The sequence below is a fragment of the Felis catus genome, chromosome A1 (genome assembly GCF_018350175.1).
Source record: "Felis catus isolate Fca126 chromosome A1, F.catus_Fca126_mat1.0, whole genome shotgun sequence".
In the NCBI taxonomy this organism is placed as follows: domain Eukaryota; kingdom Metazoa; phylum Chordata; class Mammalia; order Carnivora; family Felidae; genus Felis; species Felis catus.
In genome coordinates, this window is record NC_058368.1 from 177682565 (window position 1) to 177704006 (window position 21442).

At 37.8% G+C, this 21442-nt stretch overlaps 1 protein-coding gene across 2 annotated transcripts; it reads right to left on the minus strand.

Moving 5' to 3' along the window:
* Positions 1–5369: 5369 nt before the first annotated feature.
* Positions 5370–21394, minus strand: NPM1 (nucleophosmin 1). Of its 2 annotated transcripts, XM_003981277.4 has the most exons (11): positions 21222–21394; positions 19077–19156; positions 18379–18498; positions 17950–18043; positions 17503–17609; positions 17322–17389; positions 12464–12521; positions 11800–11883; positions 10998–11099; positions 8693–8767; positions 5370–5726 (listed from the first exon to the last, which is right to left on the minus strand). In XM_003981277.4, the coding sequence occupies exons 1-11, from the start codon at positions 21277–21279 to the stop codon at positions 5688–5690; spliced, it is 885 nt and encodes a 294-aa protein (XP_003981326.3). In that variant the 5' UTR covers positions 21280–21394; the 3' UTR covers positions 5370–5687. The 2 variants fall into 2 exon arrangements, with proteins under 2 accessions (XP_003981326.3, XP_023115418.1); XM_023259650.2 differs by lacking the exons at positions 5370–5726; positions 8693–8767 and adding an exon at positions 9664–10007.
* Positions 21395–21442: the final 48 nt, after the last annotated feature.

A 21442-nucleotide genomic window follows, 5' to 3' on the forward strand; every position in this document is an offset into this window, starting at 1 on the left:
GAAAACTGGGTACTGGGTGATGGAAAAGGTCCCTGTGTGAAGCACTGGCCTCAATTTAGACATTCTCATTGCAAGGACTGATCTTGCTATATACTATTATTAGTTACTTTTAAATGGAATGCGTATATAACTATGTTCTACGTAAAATGCTTGCAACTTTTTCCAATGTTCAGATAAGTGTGTCTTTCAACTGCACAAATATCACCCAAGTTAAGGCTGACCCAAAAGGTCCAGTCAAGAGAACAGTCCTGAATAAGAGCATCAACTCAAAAGTCAGAAATCCTGGATTTGAATATTGCCTCCAACATTTACTTATAAATTCCAGCAAGTAACAGTCTGAGACTCTGCTTCATCTACAAACTATGGCTAAGAACAGTAACAACCCAAGAGTTGTTTCCAGTTACTGAATGAGGTCATTCAGAGTCTGGCACATAATGAAGGCTCCAAAGGTTTTAGCTGTTATTAGTAATTGTAATTATGATTCTCAGATTTTCACTTATGATTTCATGAAGTAGGTAGTATCATTCTCAACTTACAGTTGAAGAGGTGTCTAACCAGAAGGTCGTGACTCCAAATTTACACCTCAAATCTAGTTTTCATACTTTTCTTACTCCATACGTGAATCTTATATGAGGTTTTCCTAGCTCAATTTGACATGTTCATATAGCACTTAATATGTAATACTGATTTGGTAGTCACTTATCAATTCATTCAATCACCATTTATTGAGATCCTACTGTCAGGCCATGGGGGAAGAAAGACAAGTTCTTGTCCTGAAAAAGCCACTTCATTGGGGGCACCGGAGTGGCTCAGTCTGTTAAACATCTGACTCCTGATTTTTTGGTTCAGGTGATGCTCTCACAGTTGGTGGGATCAACGTCTGCATCAGGCTCTACACTGCCAGCACAGAGCCTGCCTGGGATTCTCTCTCCTTCTCTGCTCCCTTCCCCAAAATAAACTTAAAAGTAATAAAAAAATAATAAGCCACTTCACTTCTAGGGAAGATGGGCAATGAGCAAGTTAAGAGAGAAATTCTAGCTTGTTATCAGGGCTTTGAAGAAAACCAGTGGTATAGAAAACACTTCTAGGTAATACTTGGGCTAAGACACAAAGGTGGGGAGAACCAGCCATGCAAAGGAATATTCCAAGCAAAAGACGTCAAGTGCTGGAAGCAGAAAAAGGCTAGGTGACAGGAAGGACTAAGCCAGGGGTGAGTGGCAAAAGTTGAGGGTAAAAACAGGCAAATGCTCAATCATGACTTGTAGGCTCTCAGAGGCCAATATGTACCCAAAAGCCTTTTTTTTCTTAAAGCCACTATTTATGTACAATTCTTAAGTGCGTATGTTTTAAGTGTGAGTTTGGAAAATGTTTGTATGTATGTCAACACCTTTCTGGGGGTACCTGTGTGGCTGTCAGTTAAGCATCGGTCAAGCACCTCGATTTTACTTCAGGTCATGGTCTCAAGGTTCTTGAGTTCAAGCCCCGTCCCTGCATCCAGTTCTGTGCCGGACTGTGTGAAGCCTGCTGGGATTCCCCCTCCCTGTCCCTCCTCTCAAAATATAAACAAAACAAAAACCTGAGGCATAGGCTCCCCACACCCATCACTGGTCCCAATTTAACATTTGTTGGCACTAGATTCTAGTGTAACATAAACTGAACCATGTATTATGTGCGATTTTGTGTCTGGCCTCTTGCTCTCATGTTGAGATTCATCCTCCTCCATTGTTGATCAGTTGTTCATTCTTATTGCCAAGTAGTACTCACCAGTGTGGACATGCAATTAGTCTGTCAAAGGCTTTGAAACTAAGGGTCAAAATCCATTTTTTCAAAAGGTTACTGTAGGTAATAATGAGTTGGAATGTTCCAATTGTGGCAGTGAGGGAGGCCAATGCAGGCCACTACAGTTTGGGCTACATGGCTGTGTGCTAATTCAGTTCCCAGCTGTAATAAGCCAGTAATACCCCCTTGGTGTCTTCCGCAGAACTGAAAATTTAAAGGGAGTTGAGAATGTGTATTGACTGCTGGTACAACGGGATGTTAAGTCCAACAGGACAGTTAACTGTTTTGCTTACTTACTAATCCTAAACACTTAGAACTTTGGGACACAGTATACATTTAATTATTTTAGATTCCTCCCATCTCTTTTTCAAGAGTGAAAGTAAATTAACATCTGACATTTTTTTTCCCACTTCTCCCCAACATAAGACTGTAAAATAAAGTATTTTGGAGACAGATGGGAGAACCTCCAGCCTAAGAACCCAGGACAGAGCCTCAAGCCTTCAACAGCATCAAGTAGTTTGGTTAAGAGCAGACCCTTAACACAGATAAGCCTCAACAATTTTCTCAAAACCAGCACTTAGAACTTTCACAGCATTAAACAGGACCTCTAACTGCCAAATTCATGAGTCAGGGAGCAGCAACTGGCTCTTTGGCAAGAACTGACTGGAAGGTAGCCTTAGACTTTCTGAAAAAACATTAACCCTTTACTGTTAACTATACTGGAATTAAAAAACTCAACAAAATAAAAAATTTTAACCCCTTTATCTCCAGAGTCCAGACCACTACCTTTGATTCAGAGCATCAGTGCACGTGACCCTCAACTTTTCTTGGACAATTTCAAAAAGCCCCACACCCTAGACATTTTCTCTCCCCTCATTAAGCTAGTGGTTGTCAGCCAAAAAAGTTACAGTGAAATACCAATACAGGATTTCAGGATACTTAAAACTCAATACACTTCCAGAGGTTACCAGAACATCAACCCATCATTCTGAAAATTGGTAAGTGAAAAGAATAAAACATTAAAATATGTTTTTCAAAGTCAGGTACAAAGGGAAACAAAGTGGGGATTTTAAAAGAAATGTCTGCAGAACAGTGAATGGTACTGCTAAGAACTAAGCCATGAAACATTCATATTCAGCAGACTGGCTTAAGGAAGAGAAATAGAATTATTCCATCAAAAAGTACTAAATATAAAAAGTATTACTCCTGGCAAATCCATAAGTTCTCAAAATTAAGAACAAAGCAGCTTCTCTTACAGGTCCCTCTACTATGAATCAAAAAAGATTAGTATTAGGGACAAAGGAAAATAATTGTTTTTTTCCTATTTATCTTAGAAAACTAAAAATGTGGGGTGCCTGAGTTAAGCACCTCGTGATTTCATCTCAGGTCATGACTGAGCCCCATATGTTGGGCTGCATGCTGGACATGGAGTCTGCTTGAGATTCTCTCTCCCCCTGTCTCTCTGCCCGGCTGGTGCTCTAACATAAAACTCACTGTTTTTTAAAAGCTAAATATGCTTTAAAACTTTAGTTTTCCCAAAGTACCTCACTTGTTTTTAGCAATTAAACCAATATTGATCTAAGTACGGCCAATGTCACTTAATAATTTGCACTCCTTGAAAAGGAGGAATTTCTAGTCATAAGCCTTACCGTATTTAGTTGGCTGAGGTCTAGAACCAAGCACTATTAGTGACTTTTGAGGCACATGACATACCTGGAATCTTTACTGAAGATGGATCTGATTAGTTTTATCTTATGAGCAAGAACAGGGTACAGGGTCACCAGTAAGGCCAACCCTAAGAATGGGGAGTAGTGCTTTTGATTTTCCTGCTACATTCGTACCCATGAAATAATAAACCCAAGTGTTAACTTCTACACAAAGCTACTCAAATAAACAAATCAGACCAACATTTTTGGAGACATAATGCAAAAGTACACTTCTACTTTTGAACATTTTAAGTAACTAATTACCTAATATACTCCCATATCATCACATTCTGCAATGTAAATCACTACCTAGGAAAGAAACAACAACTCTAATGTATTTAACTCATGGTAGCACTATTTTACACCAATAAGTTTTAAAAAATCACGTGTAGCTTGTTTTGGAATTCTATCAACTTAATGATCTTTTAAACATTAATATAAACACCCTTTAAGCCAAAGGCACTGTTCAGTGAAATGAAGAACAATGAACATTCACCATTTTCATTGGAGTCTCCATTAACAATGGTATAAAATGAGAAACTACAAGGATAGACCTCCTGGAGCAAGGAAATGGAACACTCGATGAAGAAAAACAAAACCTGAAGTAAACGACTAGAAGAAGCACCTAACCCCTGGAAACTGGGATTAGAAAGACAGTACTGCACCAACCTTTTCCCCACCTCCCAAAATAAGGTTACTGTACCAAAAACAGTCAAGAAATTAAAAGGCTGGTGGTATCTGTTCATCCCATCAAAATATCTGCAACTGCAGCCTCATGAGCAAGAGCAATCCTCCTAATCAATTTAAGAAAGACTGAGAGGTGAAAAAAAATGAGTAAACAATGCATGGGGTGAAGAGTTTCTTCAGACTTCAGATACTATGTCCCCAAACACCAAGGAAGAGCATTTGGAAGTTAAAAAAATAAAACACAATTTTGATGACATAAAATAGTCTCTTCTCCTAAAGTTTAAACAGAAAGGAATGAGGAAAAACATCCAAGAGAACCAAACAGAAGGCCTAAGAACGGATAGAAGTTAAGCAAGAGACTGAAATCTCCCAAGAAAATGGCCCCAAACTGGAAAAGTCTCTGGAGGACAGACCCAGTTTACCCAGGGCCCAGAATAAGACATAAAACTTTAGAAAACCAACAATCTTAATGAATTCTCAGAAAAACTGGTCATATACAAAAGAACACATGAAAACATCAGGAGGAGGACAAAAACGGCACAATTAAAATTCTAAGATTTAGCGGCACTGAACTTTGTTAAAAAGTGACTTTTCAGATTACATGTACTCAGAAAATACCTCCTCCATAGATTAGCAAACTACTGGATACACCACAACAAAACAAAATAACAGTAATCTAACCATGACACCATCATGCAACTGGCACATGGTAAAACACAGATCCCAAGGATTAGCCTCTGAATGTCCTCATGTAACCACCATATGCAATAAATTAACTTTTCTCCCAAGGATCTAAAAATGTATAAATTATGTGCTATTTTGGGCAAACTGAGAAAAAGGTCAACCGAATTCATTTTCTGTTCTGGTTTAGATGAAGAACCCAAGTTAAGAAAGCCTGCTACAAGCTGTTTAACATGCCAGATTTTACCAGTGAAAAGGCTGGGTACGTGGATAGGTGGCCTGACTGAACATCTGGAAACACGCCTGCATGACCACAATTATCAACCATTATCAGGAGGTAGGAAAGTAGAAGCATTAAATGCTCACGATGAAAAATTAAGAAGCAGGAACAATTTAAAGGGTTTAGGGCAAGGACTGTTTCTCAGGGGATTTTTAGGTGTTATCTGATACTTTTAACTATGTACAGCTAGTTCTTTGACAAAGTTTAAGGGTAAATAATAGAAAGAGAAACAGTGCTACTTTATTAAAATACTGAGTTTATTTCACATGTATATTTTTGTCTCCCCACCATTTCCATTTGTCTGACCACCACTACTACTATGTCCTATCATAACATTCCATACATACTTAAAACCAAGCAAAGGGTGGAGCTCCATCTTTAAAAACTAAACAGGCATTTTGGACAACACATTCTTGGCAATGGAACCTGGACAACATTTATCAGACACGGTAGGGAAAGTTCTCACTCTGCATTATAAAAAGGACAGCCAGATATCAACTGTTACAGAAATGAAATAAGACGGAAAATTTTAACAAACTGTTTAAACTATTTTCTTAAAGAGACTTCCTCCACTGCCAGAGATCTTGAATAGCCTGGAAAACAAAAAAAGAAATGTGGTTAAAAGAACCACAACACTTCACAGACACCAATAAATTAAACCATGTTTCTTTGTACAGTTCAACATACCTATTATTTTTCATCCTACCACCAAAAAGGTTCAACTCTAGATAATTAAGAACTGATTGCAAGGGAATTTATACTCAGACATAATTTACTTTCAAATACTTCAAAAAAGACAAAGTCATATGAATCTTTGTAAACGAAGTCAATGGTACTAGTATGCATTTAACAGCTTACATAAATGAAATGAAAGAGCAGAGAGGCCAGTTTGGCCAATGCTGCCTATGTCCTCTGCTCAGGGCTGCCAGACTTAGCACATAAAAATACAGAAAATGCAGTTAAATAAGATTTCTGTTAACACAGTTACATATACTTAGTTCTAAGCCTGTAGAACACATACGAAAATATTATGTGTACTTGAAATACACTAGATTAACTACTCAGCCCTTGTTCTTATCTGATTTGTTAAAGCACTTAAAACACCCGTCTTCTATTCTAAGGCATCACCTGCTTTTCCATTACTTAAATGTAAGGATTTTAATGTTGTCTACTGACAAAAAAAAAAAAAAAAAAAGCATCCCTCCACTTCTACGCCTTACTTCAATACATGAAATCTATACTTGTTCTCATACTAGTATGAACATCCATGCGAAAGAATTATTCTTCAAATGAGTCATGATTAAGTATAGTTGTTATACACTTCAAGTTCGCATTTCATTTCCTATCCATAAATAATGTTCTTTTAAGTCCTGGGGTGCCTGGCTGGCTCAGTCAGTGTAGCATGTGACTTGATCTCAAGGTTGTGGGTTCAAACTCTACACTGGGTAGAGAGATTACTCCAAAATAAAACCTTTTAAAAAGTAAATAGATAAAAAATAGTCTTGATGTTTGTCAATTCTTTACAGGATTCAACAAATTCCTTTAAAACAATAAAATACAGGTCAGTGAGTTCTTTGAATATCTCTGAATTTACATAATCCTGCTAAACAGTCAAACTAAGAAAGTAACCTTTATTTGATGTACTATTTTAAAAATGTCACTAAGAACATTTACAGCCTCTTCTCCCAAAATATGATTTTAGTGCTTCAAATACATAGGATTGATTCTCTCAACTACTGTTTTTCAACAGCCACTGGGTTTCAAATGCAAGGGAAATGAATATCAAATGTTGAGAGTCTCATAAAATCTTCCTGGTCACTCAATTTTGTACAATCAGTTTTGAGTAAACAATACCTTTAAATAAACATTTACCAAACTTTGATCTGTGGTTTCTCCACAAAAAAACTCCAGTTGTTTTCATTAGCTCTTAATTCAAGAGCTTATACAAAGACTTACTAGTATTTCTCAAGTCCCATCTGGAAGGGATTTTACTAGCCAAATCCTCATAAGCAACTTTTTCGCAAGGAAAACTACACAAGCAATGGCAATATTTTATACATTGTGATTACTTATATATGTAGGCACGCCATAAAAACGTGAAGCATTTAAGCTTTGATAATCTCTACAACAATAAATGAAACTACTTTTTAATACTGTAGAAATTTCATCCTGGCACTTCAAAATATGCTTCCAGTTGTGTTTTTTATTTTAATTTTAGAAAGAGAAGAGAGCACATGTGTATGAGGGGAGAGGGGCAGAGAAAGAAAGAATGAATCCGGGGCAGGCTCCACACTCAGGTCCACATGGGGCTCTATCCAACAACCCTGGATCATGACCTGAGCCAAAAATCAAGAGTCCGATGCTCAAACAGAGGCTGAGCCACCCAGGCACCTGCCCAGTATGCTTCCAGTTTTAGAGTCAGAAAATACTTCTGGTAACAGTGAATTCAGGTACTTTAGCTCCAAGACTGATACTATACCATTTGTGGAAAGCCTTTACAACTTTGGTTATTATTTTATCTTCTTTGAATTTTAATCACACACTTTATTTCACCACTTTCTTTGGTACTAGCGGGAGAAATCACGTCTTAGGCTTCCTTGTTAGTGCATGCATCTTTCCACTATTTGCAATACTGGACAATTGTATACTGCAGTTTCACAGACTTTTAACAAATGTCCAGTATTCAGAAAACTCACAGAATTCACCTGCATTTTGGGGTTCAAGTATATATAAACAGAATAGCAACCAAAAGAGTAAAAACTTGAATTTCATCTCACAGCCTTATCAATCAAGGCTAACTTCCAAAGTAATAGTAAACAGTGTTGAAACATTGAAAGGGTTTCAAATTGGAGAAAAATAGTGCTGCCATGTAAATGATTTAAGTGCTACCTACTGCTGCAGAAAATTACCTCAAAAGGACAAATTTCATTTACTGAAAAAAGTTGGACACAGGAGGCTTAGGGATTGATTCCTGACAAAAACCATTTAACACAGCATATGTTCTGTATATACAAGATACCTAGCACCCTTACCTGTTTTTACATTTTCCTTACATTTGAGTCAGCAACCATAAGACAATAAAAATAAATGCATCAATTTCTACTAACAAAATAATATATAACACAAATTAACATCTGATTCAAGCTACTACATTGAGTATTAACTACAATTTGACTTCTTGCTTCCTGGTTTTACACATTAGGTCGATTTCAGCAAAATGTGTTTCCCAAGCACACAAAAAAGCAAAAGACCAGACTACCTCAAATAGTCAAATGGAGCAAGGAAACCACAGCACATTTCTTTAGCCAACAGAGTAAAACTGCGCTCAGTAACGAAGAGATAATTTACCAACTATATAAAAACTGAGAAAAATGTACTAAGAAGTTATCTTCTCAATCTCTGCCAACTAAATTCTTAAGAGTTTCCATGTACTTAATCTGAAGTGTAATAGTCTGTGGTTAGGAACCTTTTAAAAGAAGCCAACACTTAAAGAAAATAATCATAAATAAATCACAATAAAAAATTTGGATTTGGTCAGGTCTCCTGAAAATTCAGTTACCTCTTGGTCAGTCATCCGGAAGCAATTCTTCACATAATTGATGAACTTGGCTTCCACTTTGGGAAGAGAACCACCCTAGGAGACAAAAGCATTATTGCATTTAAGTATAGGAACACTGTTTTTGAGATATTATGAAATTCCTCACAGATATGCATACTCTTACATGGACCATTGGTTCCTTGCCCCTTCAACGCTTTCATTTTAATAACACTGAGTTTTTAGGCCCAGAAAGACCTATTAGGCAACAATATTTAGAACATGAGTCTTTCATAGTACTCCTATATTGATAGGTTTGTCAAAATTTCAAATTCTCTCCAACCACCCTAAAAATATAAAATATGAGCTACAACAGATTCTCAGGCACTCAAATATGTCAGCTTGACTGCCTACTCTATTATATACTACCCCAAACCAAACGTAAAGCAAATGTATACCCCTTGAGTACCGCAAAGAGATCAAAACTGAACATCACTTAATACATACTAAGAACCTAAGTCCAGCACAACGCTAACCTGGAAGTCAGTTCAAGAGGTATATGAAGTCCAAACGGGAGAAAAATTAGTCCTACATTTCACTGATCTCTAAAACTTGGCACCTCCTTCAGTTATAGACATAGGGGATGAATCACAACAGTACTAACACCAAGTTATTTTCAAAATATTTCATCAAATATTTTCAAAGACTGCAATTACTGCAAATATCTTGTGGTTTACAGTCATTTCTACTTTTGAATTATCTTATTTAACATACTAAGTATATCGTCTTTGTTCCTTATTTTGGTAACTAAATTTTACTTTTTCTTGTAACCTGAAACATCTATGCGTTTTAAAAAGACCAAGGTTTCAGAATGCCAAAGGAATCATAGCACAAAATAAGTGATCAGAAATATGGTATGGGATTCTTAAATTGCCTCTACAACCTAGAAAATAAACCTGTCATTTCCATTTTCAAATTATTTGCCACATACATTCTTATTTGATTCATTCAAATATTTATTGAGCAGCTAAGGAGATACAAAGGTGATTAAAACATGGTCAAAGAGGTGAGGCAAATGCACAAATCATAGAAGGTATAATGTTCACTGAATCACAGCAGCCAAAAGAAAGTGCTTTAGGAGACTAAGAATGAGATTGCTTCCAGCCTGGAAGGGGGCGTGGGTGGGTGGCAAATCAGGAAAGGAGATTTGAGATTAAAATAGAAGACTTCAGTCTGGATTGTTGATGACACTCAGTATGGACTACATTTCTCTCTCCTTTTCCTCTCTCCCCAGCTTGGGGCTTAATTTACCAGTAGTGCCCAGGACTGTTCAATTCGCCTGTAATTAAACCAAGGAGATAGGTCCATATTAAAATGGGGGGGGGAGGGTTATCTAAAAAGGTCATTTTAGCACTGTGTGAAAGGGATAAATATAAAGCAGTGACACCAGAAGACTAGAAAGGTTTACAGTATTACTAAAGCAAAAACAATACATAATACGTTCTGCTTCTAAATGTTATTTTTCCAACTGACTCTTCACTGCACAAGGAAATCTCCTGAAGCTAGGTAGAACCTAGAAAACACAGGAAAAACATGGGCAAAGGAGCAACTTTTCCTCACCATCCGCGTTTATTCTCAAAAACTGGGGTCTAATATTATATCTCTCAGAATTCTAGCTTTTCTCAAATGTTTGAATACATTTAAATTGATTATTCCATTCCATTTTCTACAAGTCCAAATTCACTAGTTTAAGAAGTTTAGTTCTCCGGTCAAGTAAGCATCAGGATGAGAGCAAATTTCTTGTTTCCACTATTTAAGACAAAAGGTAACTAAATGTAAGCGTATTGGTCAAAGATCCACATATATTGACTTGGTAATACCTTGGTGTAAAAGGCAAATAAAAGGACTCAAATTAGGAGGTTTTTTTTTTAACTATACCAAGCAACCAGCAGCTTGCAATTTTGTAAGACTCATACGCCCTCTGCTGGTTCTGTAGCATCTTACAAAAAGAAAGGAAAATGTTCTCATTGAATCTTTAACATCCGAAGTCAGAGACAAATAAATCTTAAAATCAACTGACTTGTATTTCTTTTATGAAAGAATATATATGTAACTTCAAATACGCAAAAAAAAAAAAAAAAAATCACTGAGACTAGAAATGAATGTAAATAACAAGTAATACACTTCTGAAAACCAAGAGCACATAAGGGACAGATACATCAAGGAAAAACAATAAGGAACAACCTTGTTCCAAGCCTTCACAATGGTGTTTAAGAGAGGGGGAAATATACCTTTATCAAGTTTCTTCAGGAAAGATCATTTTACTCACTTTTTCTATACTTGCTTGCATTTTTGCTTTAATGTCTTCTACAGAACTAGGTCCTTTCGGTGTTTTGGGAGTCTTTTCCTGTTTTTTGAAAGATTCTTGACCCTGAAAAACAAGTTGAATTTCGAAAGGTTGTAAGTGTATACACTTACGTATACTGTTAAAACCCATCCTACATACGTGGATGTTCAAGAAAAGCATTATTTACAATCCTTCCTTGTAAAATGTATACAACCAGAATTCAGGTATCATAAATTAATTCATGACTGAACAATTATATTCTTAAAATCATTCTTTAAAAAATAGAATAGTTTGAGTTTGTTTTTATATTTCACATCAGATTAATTCACACTTAAAAAGGATACCATCAAAATTGAAAGCATAAGGCTCCAAGAATTAAGCAAGTCAATGCAGCTAGATGCCTGATACCCATTCCCATAGCTTTTAAATAGTAACCTCCAAGACCAGGTATTGTGGTTCCTTTAAGCTGCTATTAGGTTCTAACATGCAGCCAGGGTTGAGAAACTCTGCTATGCCATAAATAATATCTTTCAACAAACAAGATTCCTTACAGGAGACAACTCTAACACAATAAAATCTTTGTGCTGGCTTTCTCTTCCACTAGAATGCCAGAAATGATACATATAGGATAACGATTACCAACAAGCATATTTTAGTGCTTTAAGACATCAATTACAAGTGTTCTCCAAGCACTATCAAATTTCAGACTACCTTCTTCCACAGAACTTTTAACTTTCCTAACTACTTCAACAAAGACTGTGTTTAGGTATATGATGCCACTCACTTTTGATCTTGGTGTTGATGGTTTTGAGTCTTTTCCATTCTGGTTAGATTTTTGTGCATTTTTGGCTGGAGTATCTCGTATAGACTGCAATTATAAATTAATCTTAATCAATGCCCTCCTACGTAACTGCCCCAAACCATATAAAAGTAGTAGTTTGCTAAAACAAAAAAAAAAAAAACAAAAAAAAACAAAAAAAAAAAATTCTGACCAAAGTTTTAAAGTGGAAGAAGGCCACATGGGTAAAAAAAGTAGATCACTGTCCACTACTAGGAAATCTTAAGACTACCCCAACTCAGGGCTAATTGTTAAATTTTTTTTTCAACGTTTATTTATTTTTGGGACAGAGAGAGACAGAGCATGAACGGGGGAGGGGCAGAGAGAGAGGGAGACACAGAATCAGAAACAGGCTCCAGGCTCTGAGCCATCAGCCCAGAGCCTGACGCGGGGCTCGAACTCACGGACCACGAGATCGTGACCTGGCTGAAGTCGGACGCTTAACCGACTGCGCCACCCAGGCGCCCCATGGGCTAATTTTTAAAGTATTAGATCATTAACTCCTCCCAAGCCAGCTTTCATTAACTACAAGTGAAGAGCACAAAAATTTATCTATCATCATTTGTTACTAGCAACTTCTGCCAACCCTGTACCATTGTATCCTACTTACTTTCTTTACTGGAGCCTTTTCTTCAGCTTCCTCATCATCAAAATCATCATCATCATCACTACAAATGAAATGAGTCATTATTACTGATTCAACGCACTCATAAACCAAGAAGCCTATGTAGAAACTGGCTATGAACCAATTTCATAAAAGAGCCGATGAATCAATAAGTTTAGACAATCAAATCAAGGTATTAAGAAATTTTGAACTTTCTGGAATTGACAAAAAGAACTGAAAGCAGGATCTTAAGAGATATTTGTCCATTCATCATCATTATAGCATTATTCACAATTTCCAAGAGGTAGAAGCAACTCACATGTCCATTAACAGTCAAACAGATTTTTAAAATGTTCTATATATTTAATGGAATATTTGAGGTTTTTTGACAGTTATCACAATTTACATTCTTGGAATATTCTGTTTTAATGAATTCCTGTCACGTGCTGAAGATGAATAAATCTTGAGGACATTAACTGAAATAAGACAGTCACAAAAAGAAACATACTGTACAATCCCACTTAATATAACACATCAAAAGTAATCTTTATACTCTTTATAGAACCAAAAGTAGAATGGTGGTTGCCAGGGGCTGAAGACAGAAATGAGTTGTTTTCATTTCATGAGATTTTCAGTATTACTACAAGAGTTTGAGACCTGTCAAACAATGTGAATATGGATAACATTCCCGAACTGTACACTTTAAAAAAAAAATGGTTAAAATGAGAATTATGTTTTTACAATTAAAAGGCATAAAAATTTTACAAAGTGGAGATTATAGTTTAAAGAAATTAAAATAAACATATCTAACGTTCACAGATCAGTAGAAATATTTTACTGAGGTGGCAACTCTATTAATCTACAGGTTCATCGAAATCCTTGAGTCCCTGCTGGCTTCTCTATAGAAATTGATCCTAAAATTTGCATCAAAATTCAAGGAACCGAGAGCAGCCAACAACAAACTTGAGAAAGAACAAAGTTAGAATTCAGTATTTTCAAAAGAAACCCACAAGAACTACAAACCAGGACAGTTGTTTTAGCAGAAGTATAGACCTATATCAATAAAATTCAAGAGTTGAAAGGCTAATAAATAGTGCTGGGAAAACTAGAAATCCACATGCAGAATTTAAGTTAGTCCTCTACCTCACACCATGTACAAAAACTGATTCAAAATGGACCAAGGGTCTAAATTTTTAGGTTTGACACCAAAAGCACAAGCTAACAAACTGGACTTCATAAAACCTTAAAAAAAAATGTAAGCTAATATAACACTGTGTTGTCAACTAAAAGAAAAAATTTTTGTGCAAAGGATACCACTGAAGAGTGGAAAGACAACCCAAAGAATGGAAGAAAATATTTATGAATTGTATGTATCTGATAAGGGACTTGTCCCAAAACATTAAAAGAAAACTAACACTGGGATACCTAAGTGGCTCAGTCAGTTCAGCTCAGATCATGATCCCACAGTTCTGAGTTTCAGCCCCACATGGGACTCTGTGCTGACAGCTGGGAACCTGCCTGAGATGTGTTCTCTCTCCCTCTCAGCCCCTCCCCTGCATGCCCACGCTCTCTCAGAAATAAAAAAAAAAAACCCTCTTTTAACTCAGTAATCTAGAAAAAAATCAAGACACAAACCTTGGATTGTGAGTAACTTGTTCTGTGAGCATTCCACAAGACGAGCAAACATGTCTACAATAAATTAACTTGATAAACCAGTGATGTCTGTAGTTAAGAATAGTACGTGACACCAAACATCATATCTCACAACTAAACCAATGGTTCGCTCTGTAGGATTGGGGGTGATTGTCTCCTATGCTCGGATGATTGGTCTCAGGCCGCAGTGTTTGGTAGAAATCAGTGATTTTTCAAAATGTTTGAAGGTGCCCACAACTGGCACTAGGGTATTTTTTGTCACTTCAAAGCGCCTATGGACAATCCTTTGCTCCTTTGCTTCATTCTAGGTCAGGCTGCCGGCAGATACAGACCCTTTCCTCTGCTGCTTTATTGCCAGTTAACTAAATACAATACATGACAAGTTTATTAATACTGTACTGTAAAAAAGATTCCACTGAGCCAATAGATAGCAGTGATGCCATTACTGGTAGTGAAAGTCATCCTACACAATAACCCTCCTCTCGTCTCCCTCACACCAGCTATGAAGGTTTTCCAAGTGCAGTTTAAATTCTCTTTATGTTTTGTATTCTTTATTATTTTGTATTCTATTCCAGTATTACAATCATTTTCATATGAATATTTTTGCATTGTGGGACGAATCATCTGAGTTTCCACTATTTCTTATGAGGAAATTCACTGATCTAGGAGTGCTTTGGGTTACAAACATGTTTCTGGAATAAATTATGCCTGCAAACCAAGGTTTTACTGTACTAGGAATGCTTCAACATAAATAATTTTTTTAAGTTGTGTATTTCTTTTTGAGAGACACCATGCACACGCAAGCAGGAGAGGGGCAGAGAGAAAGAATCCCAAGTAGGGCGTGATCACACAAACCATGAGACCATGAATGACCTGAGCCAAAATCAAGAGTTGGATACTTAACCAACTGAGCCACCGAGGTGCCCCAATGTAAATGGTTCTTTTAAAACCCAGTCATAAATCACGTATTGTATGATTCCATTTATATTAAATATGCAAAATAACCGATTTTATTAAAAATGAGAAACAGTGGTTGAGTAGAGCCAGGTGAAGTAAGTGATTATAGAATGATTTCGGACGACATAACAACATTATATACTAGTCAAAAAATTATTCTTCAAGGCGCCTGGGTGGCTCAGTCGGTTAAGCGTCTGACTTCGGCTCAGGTCATGATCTCACGGTTCGTGAGTTCGAGCCCCGTCAGGCTCTGTGCTGACAGCTCAGAGCCTGGAACCTGCTTTGGATCCTGTGTCTCCCTTTCTCTCTGCTCCTCCCCTGCTCACGCTGTCTCTCTTTCCTTCAAAAATAATAAACATTCAAAAAAAAATTTTTTTTAAGAGTCCTTTCCTTCTCTTCCTTACTACGTAATCTCTAAATTTAAAACAGGAGCAGCTTCATCTATGTGCAACCAAAGGAAACACCCATCTTTTCAGAATTAGGTTAAAATGGTCAAGTATCATGTAATACATACAAAGCCATAGATACAGTCCTTTAAACAGTGATTCTGTCAATTTTGGCTTTAGAACCCAATCCCTTTATGTGCCTCCCCACACTAGAAACAAGAATGACAATGATTTCTATAAAACCACTGTCATAAGCGGTTTTATTTAACCATCTCTACCCTATACATTCGTTATCTGACTACCCACCCCTTTACCCCTTCTTCCCTTCCATGAAAACTAACTTGGGCCTTAACAGATACACACACACTTCATTCTTCCCACACTACCAAACCTAAAGGCAACTTGGAACATGGAAGAACAGAGACTACTCTATGTTGTGGTTGTATCAGGAAAAATCCCCATTTTAAAGACAGGAAATCCTTCAAAACCCAAGCAGATTGAAGGTAACAATCAGGTCCCTACTCGAAAGCCTTTCTTCCTAGAAGAGATTTTCTCCTCAGTGAATATGCTACTGTGCATAGACAGTACACCTAGACAAAGGTAACCTGAAATCAAGGACTAAATAAACTCAAATATAACTAAGCACCATACACCATCCATATACACCATCCATATACACCATCCATATTTCTCATTTGTTTTAAGCCCATTTCCCCTATTTCTCTTGGAGTATATCACTTTAATTCTTACTGATAACTATACTCAAAAGCAGTTAACAATAAAGTACCAACTATATTGTTTTAAATTTGATATGCAAGTAATTTTGAATTTTGTTAAGCATTCAACTCAGCCTTTTCCTACTTTCTGCCTTCACTGTCCTGCCCAAAGGGCTTTTTAAAGAACTACCAGGTTGGCTACTTGAGGTTACTGAAAACCTAACTCCCAGATATGATCATTAACTAGTGTATGTTTGATCAGTCTTTCCTATATTCTATTCGAATTACGTTTTCAATAAATATATATGGACCAACCTGGGAACTCAGAAAACAAAGCTGTCAATTAAAAGTTCAACTTATTACAAATTACTGACATTACTGGAAATAGGAAAGACCAATTATAAATACCATTTTATTCTTTAGTGGGCATGTAACTGTTTACTTAGCCTAACCAAATTTAATAAACCTATCAAATCCTTTCCAAGAAAATCTTAATCTCTTTTAGAAAAATTTTATCAGTAACAATCAGAGAACCAAGGGCCAAAATCCTTGGGGGGGGGGGGGGGATTCGTTAAATAACAACCCACAAAACAAATGTTGCTGGAGCTATTCAAATTCTCTTTTCACCCATACCATTCATCATAAACTGTTCAGTGGAAGACATACCTAATCACATGTTCACTAAATCTTCGTCAGAAAAAAAAGTTATCTAGTCGGACACGTTTGGGAAATGCTGCATACTCTTGAAAATTTGCAACACACTGCAACTTTTCTTTTTTAACTTTTTGTTAATGTTTCTGAGAAAAAGAGCCAACAGCAGGGGAGGGGCAGAGAGGGGGAGACACAATCTGAAGCAGCCTCCAGGCTCTGAGCTGTCAGCACAGGGCCTGAGGCAGGGCTCGAACCAACCGTGAGATCAAGACCTGAGCTGGAAGTAGGACATTTAACTGACAGAAGCACTCCCACACTGCATTTTAAAGGTTCTTAATCCCAATAGTATCCTTCAACTCAGCTAACGTAATGCAGTGACAACCACTGATCATTTACCCTTTCTTTAATTAAACTCTTACTTAATTTCATGGAGGACTGTGGTAAATAACTTTCATAAACTACTCCCCATACAGCTACATCAAGTTTCTAGAACACACTTACTCTTCATCATCATCGTCATCATCGTCATCTTCATCATCATCTTCATCGGCAGCAAGTTTTACTTTTTTCTTAAAAAATAATACATATATATATGTAAATATATACACACATACTCATATACAAGTGCTGATCTTAATCACCAAACCAAAGACCAAAATAAGAGAGATCTTTACACCTATACCTGTGGAACCTTGCTACCACTTCCAGGGGCAGAACGCTTTCCAGATATACTAAGGAGTTTCACATCCTCTTCCTCTTCATCTTCTGACTCTGCGTCTTCCTCCACAGCTAAAATAAAAAATTATTTATTAGCTACGAATAAAACTCAACCAACAAGCAAGAACTCAGAAAGAAGAGCATAACATACAGTAAGGAGCATTTAAAAATTTTAAATGAACATTAAAAAAGAACTATGAAAACAGCAAATAGGGAACCGAAAATTTTTTTAAAAAGCAACTTTGAAGGCCAGCACTCTACTAGGCTTTAAATGAAAAACAAAAACAACAAAAAAAGAGGCTTTTCCAGTTTAAGTTACTCTATTTCCACTTCAACCTATTAATACAAAGTCCAAATTGGGAACAAAGTTAACTGCATTAAGAGAGAATAAACAGCACAATACATAACATACCTACTAAGTGCTGTCCACTAATATGCACAGGCCCTGAACCGCATTTCAACCGTAAGACCACAGGTGGTGTTATTTCAAAGCCCCCAAGGGAAACCTGAAAAGGAAAAACTTTTAAAAATCACTAAATATTGTGAAAACAAAAGTATTTGGTATAAATACCTGTTCATAACAGACTTACAAAAATGTAAATAGGGAAACTCATAAACCAAATGAACCAGTGAACCTGTTTCTCACCTCTAACAGGTAGCAAACCACTATGTTCAAGAGTTGACCATTCAACCCCACAGTGACATAAGACACAGCCAGTTACTAGAAATACCAAAGAAAATTCCTTCTCCAATGCCCTTGGTGTAGTAACCTAAAGGGCACCTACCGTTAACACAACAGAATTAGACCTTAACAAAAAATCCAGCAGTTAAGTGCCCTTACCGTTGGCTGTACAGACATTTTCAAAGTTGCCAGTGTGACTTTAATTGGACTGCCTTCATAATTCATTGCCTCTGCTTCAACAATGTGCAATTCATCCTTTGCACCAGCTCCTAAACTGACCTGTGAACAAAAAGTTACCTCAACTTTAGTTATTCTACTTTAAAATTCCCCCAAAATTTGTCTGCAAAAAAGAAAAACCAGAATTATAAACCCATTATCACCACTGATGGAAAACTAATTTGTGCACAACGTTGTCAGTCAAGTTTTATGTGGCCTTGCCAATCATTTCTCATACTCAAATTTGAAACGCTTAAAAATTTGATGGCACTGTTATAGGTTATCATCTACCCACAGTATGGATCACCTAACGTTTACTGACCACTGACTGCAAGCTAGGCAGAAAGGCTACAGGCTAGTCACTATAGAGGACAAAAACATTTATCACTGCCTTAAAGGGCTTTACAATGCAGCCAAAGAAGCAAAGTACATAAATATGGGCAGCTGAACAGTAGTGACAGAACTTTGCGTGATTACTAAATGAGAGGTAAAGAGGCCAAGTTTTACACCACAGGTACGTAAGCAAATACATACAATACTCAGTTATAAAAAATACTATTACAAAGTTATTAAGTCACACAAACAGGAATAGACTGAAATCAAGAAAGGTTAAATAGTTTATTTTGAAAAGTTTAACTTACCGTTCTTAAAGATAACTGGTGCTCGTTTTCATCATTATCCACTTTAAAGTGATAATCTTTGTCAGCCTTTAGTTCACAACCTGAAAAGGGGAAAACAGCAACAACAAAAAAGAATTAGCTCTGAAACTTAAGTGAGGGTAACCAAAAAAAAAACCAGTTAATTTGTGAACAGATTTTCCACTATTCTAGCTACCAGATGGCAAGGCAGAAGTATCTCTTCCTGGGTTTCTTAAACACAGTGTCTATAAATATCAAATAACATCCATACAGGGCTTTATAAATTCTACTTCCCCACTATACTATCTCATTTTCAGCTACACTATTACATTCTTAGGTAGAAACAGGCCCAAAAGTTTAGTAAAAACTGAAACCAGTATCTGAAACTAAGTCTAATATACAAGGTTGATAAAATCGCAGTTTAAAAAAAAATTACCTACCTAAGTATACAGGACAAGTGGCAAATTTAGAAATGAATGGTTACACAAACACCTACGTGAATTTGTATTTACAAGGGAAAAACTACAAACATGGATCAAAACTTGGCACAGGGATCAATATCCCTTCCTTGAAGTTAACAGAAATGATATGCATTAAATTATGCTCAAATTATGTTTAAGATTAGCTATATCATAAGGATATTTCCAATAGAAAGGGTTAATACCGTATACTGACCAGAAACCCCAGCTAGTCAAAAGAGCCTTACTTAATGTAGGAGTTATCTACTCCCATTCCATCAATAGGCAAGTTGTTTCAAGTACCGACAGAATAACATTTTAATTATAGGATTCCATTTAATTGTCATCTAACAGTTACGGGTACATAAATGCCTAAATGTTATCTCAATTAACACATCTCAGCATGGTATATTAAAAAAAAAATGTGTAACCAAATTTGCACTATTTCACAGCCTGACTGACAAAGATATGGCTACGACAATCAATTTCACTTAAGATTCAAAAACCAAAGCTGGTCACTTTCTACTATGGTACTGGAGTTCTGGAGGGAAGGGAGGTCAAGATTCCAAAATTGTATCAGATCTTATGGACTCAAACTGAAACCTACACACATCTCCTATCTTTTCAAAAAGGCTGAAACCTACACACATCTCCTATCTTCTCAAAAAGGCTGTTTGCTCAATGCCACACAGAAGGCTGTTTCCACCAGCTTCCCTCCAAAAAAAAGAATAAACATACATATACTTACAAATAACGCATAGAGACAAGGGTCTTGCTTTAGATCTATCTAGTCTCTAACTACAAGTACAACCTTCATTGAGTCACTTCAGTTCTGAGCACGAGCATCGTCACCTGCAAAGTGGGCTAATTTCCATTTACCAATATGAGATAGGAAAAGTACTCTGTAATTGAGATCTGCCATCGTAGATGTTAAGCACCGAACAAAGACTTCCAGAATCTTGGCTCTACTCGCCACTTCACCCAACATTTCCCGCCTAACAGTTTCAATTAAGCCCCAGGATCCCAGGCTCCGGAGTGACAAGACACCAGGGAGCCCCGGATGTAGTGCCCACACCCCCCTCCTTCCCCCAACCACGTGGCAACCACGTGCTCCCAGCGGTTGCGGCCTCCTCACGCCCGGCCGCGCCTCCCCTCCCCCCGTAAGCGGCCGAGGCACCGGGACTGAATTCTCCGCTGTAGGGCTCCAGACTCCTCAGGCCTGAGGCCAACGCCGGGCTCTAGGTATCCTTTCCCCCAGAAAAGCAGCCACTGCCGCACACCACGGACCCCCCACAACCTCCAGCCGGACGCCGGGACCCGGCATCAATGACCCCAGCCAAGAATCACAAGCCTACGAAACCACACACTCCAAGGGAAAATAATGCCCGTGGCCCTACCGTGTGCTCCAAGCAAAGCCAACCCCTCGGCAGGCCGGTTCTACGTTACCTCAGGCCCTGGGCCTCGGATCGCTCACGCCCCAGGCTTCAGGCCGCCCCTCCTTCCACCGCTTCATGCTTCAGTTCTCCCCTCCCGGCCTCCCATCCCTTAGGCTGCAAGGCCCCAGCGGCCCGCTTCCCTCCCTCTACCAGCCCAGGTTTCTCTACCAGCCCAGGCCTCAGTGGGTTTCCCGCCCCCCCACCTCAAAGCCACCAGGCCCCGCTCGGCCTCGCCCCAACCCCCCAGCACTTACCGAAAAGATAGTTCTGGGGCCTCAGGGGGCTCATGTCCATGTCCATCGAATCTTCCATGAGGTGGTGGCACGCACTTAGGTGGGAGAGAAGGCGGACGGAGAGAAACGACTACTGTTCCACAGAACAGCCGCGCAGGACGGAATCACACCAGGGAAAGGACGCGGGCTCCCTGCGCACATATATAGCACCGTGAAGATCTCGCGAGAGCTTCCCAAGTCCC

Bases quoted from the DNA above. Each gene is read 5' to 3' on its own strand.
- NPM1 (XM_003981277.4), bottom strand. From the start codon at position 21,279: ATGGAAGATTCGATGGACATGGACATGAGCCCCCTGAGGCCCCAGAAC. The intron at 17,390-17,502 runs GTATAGGTGTAA...TTATTTTTTAAG, and splicing joins GTGGTAGCAAGGTTCCACAG to AAAAAAGTAAAACTTGCTGC. The intron at 5,727-8,692 runs GTAACTGAATTT...TTTGTTTTCCAG, and splicing joins TCCGGATGACTGACCAAGAG to GCTATTCAAGATCTCTGGCA.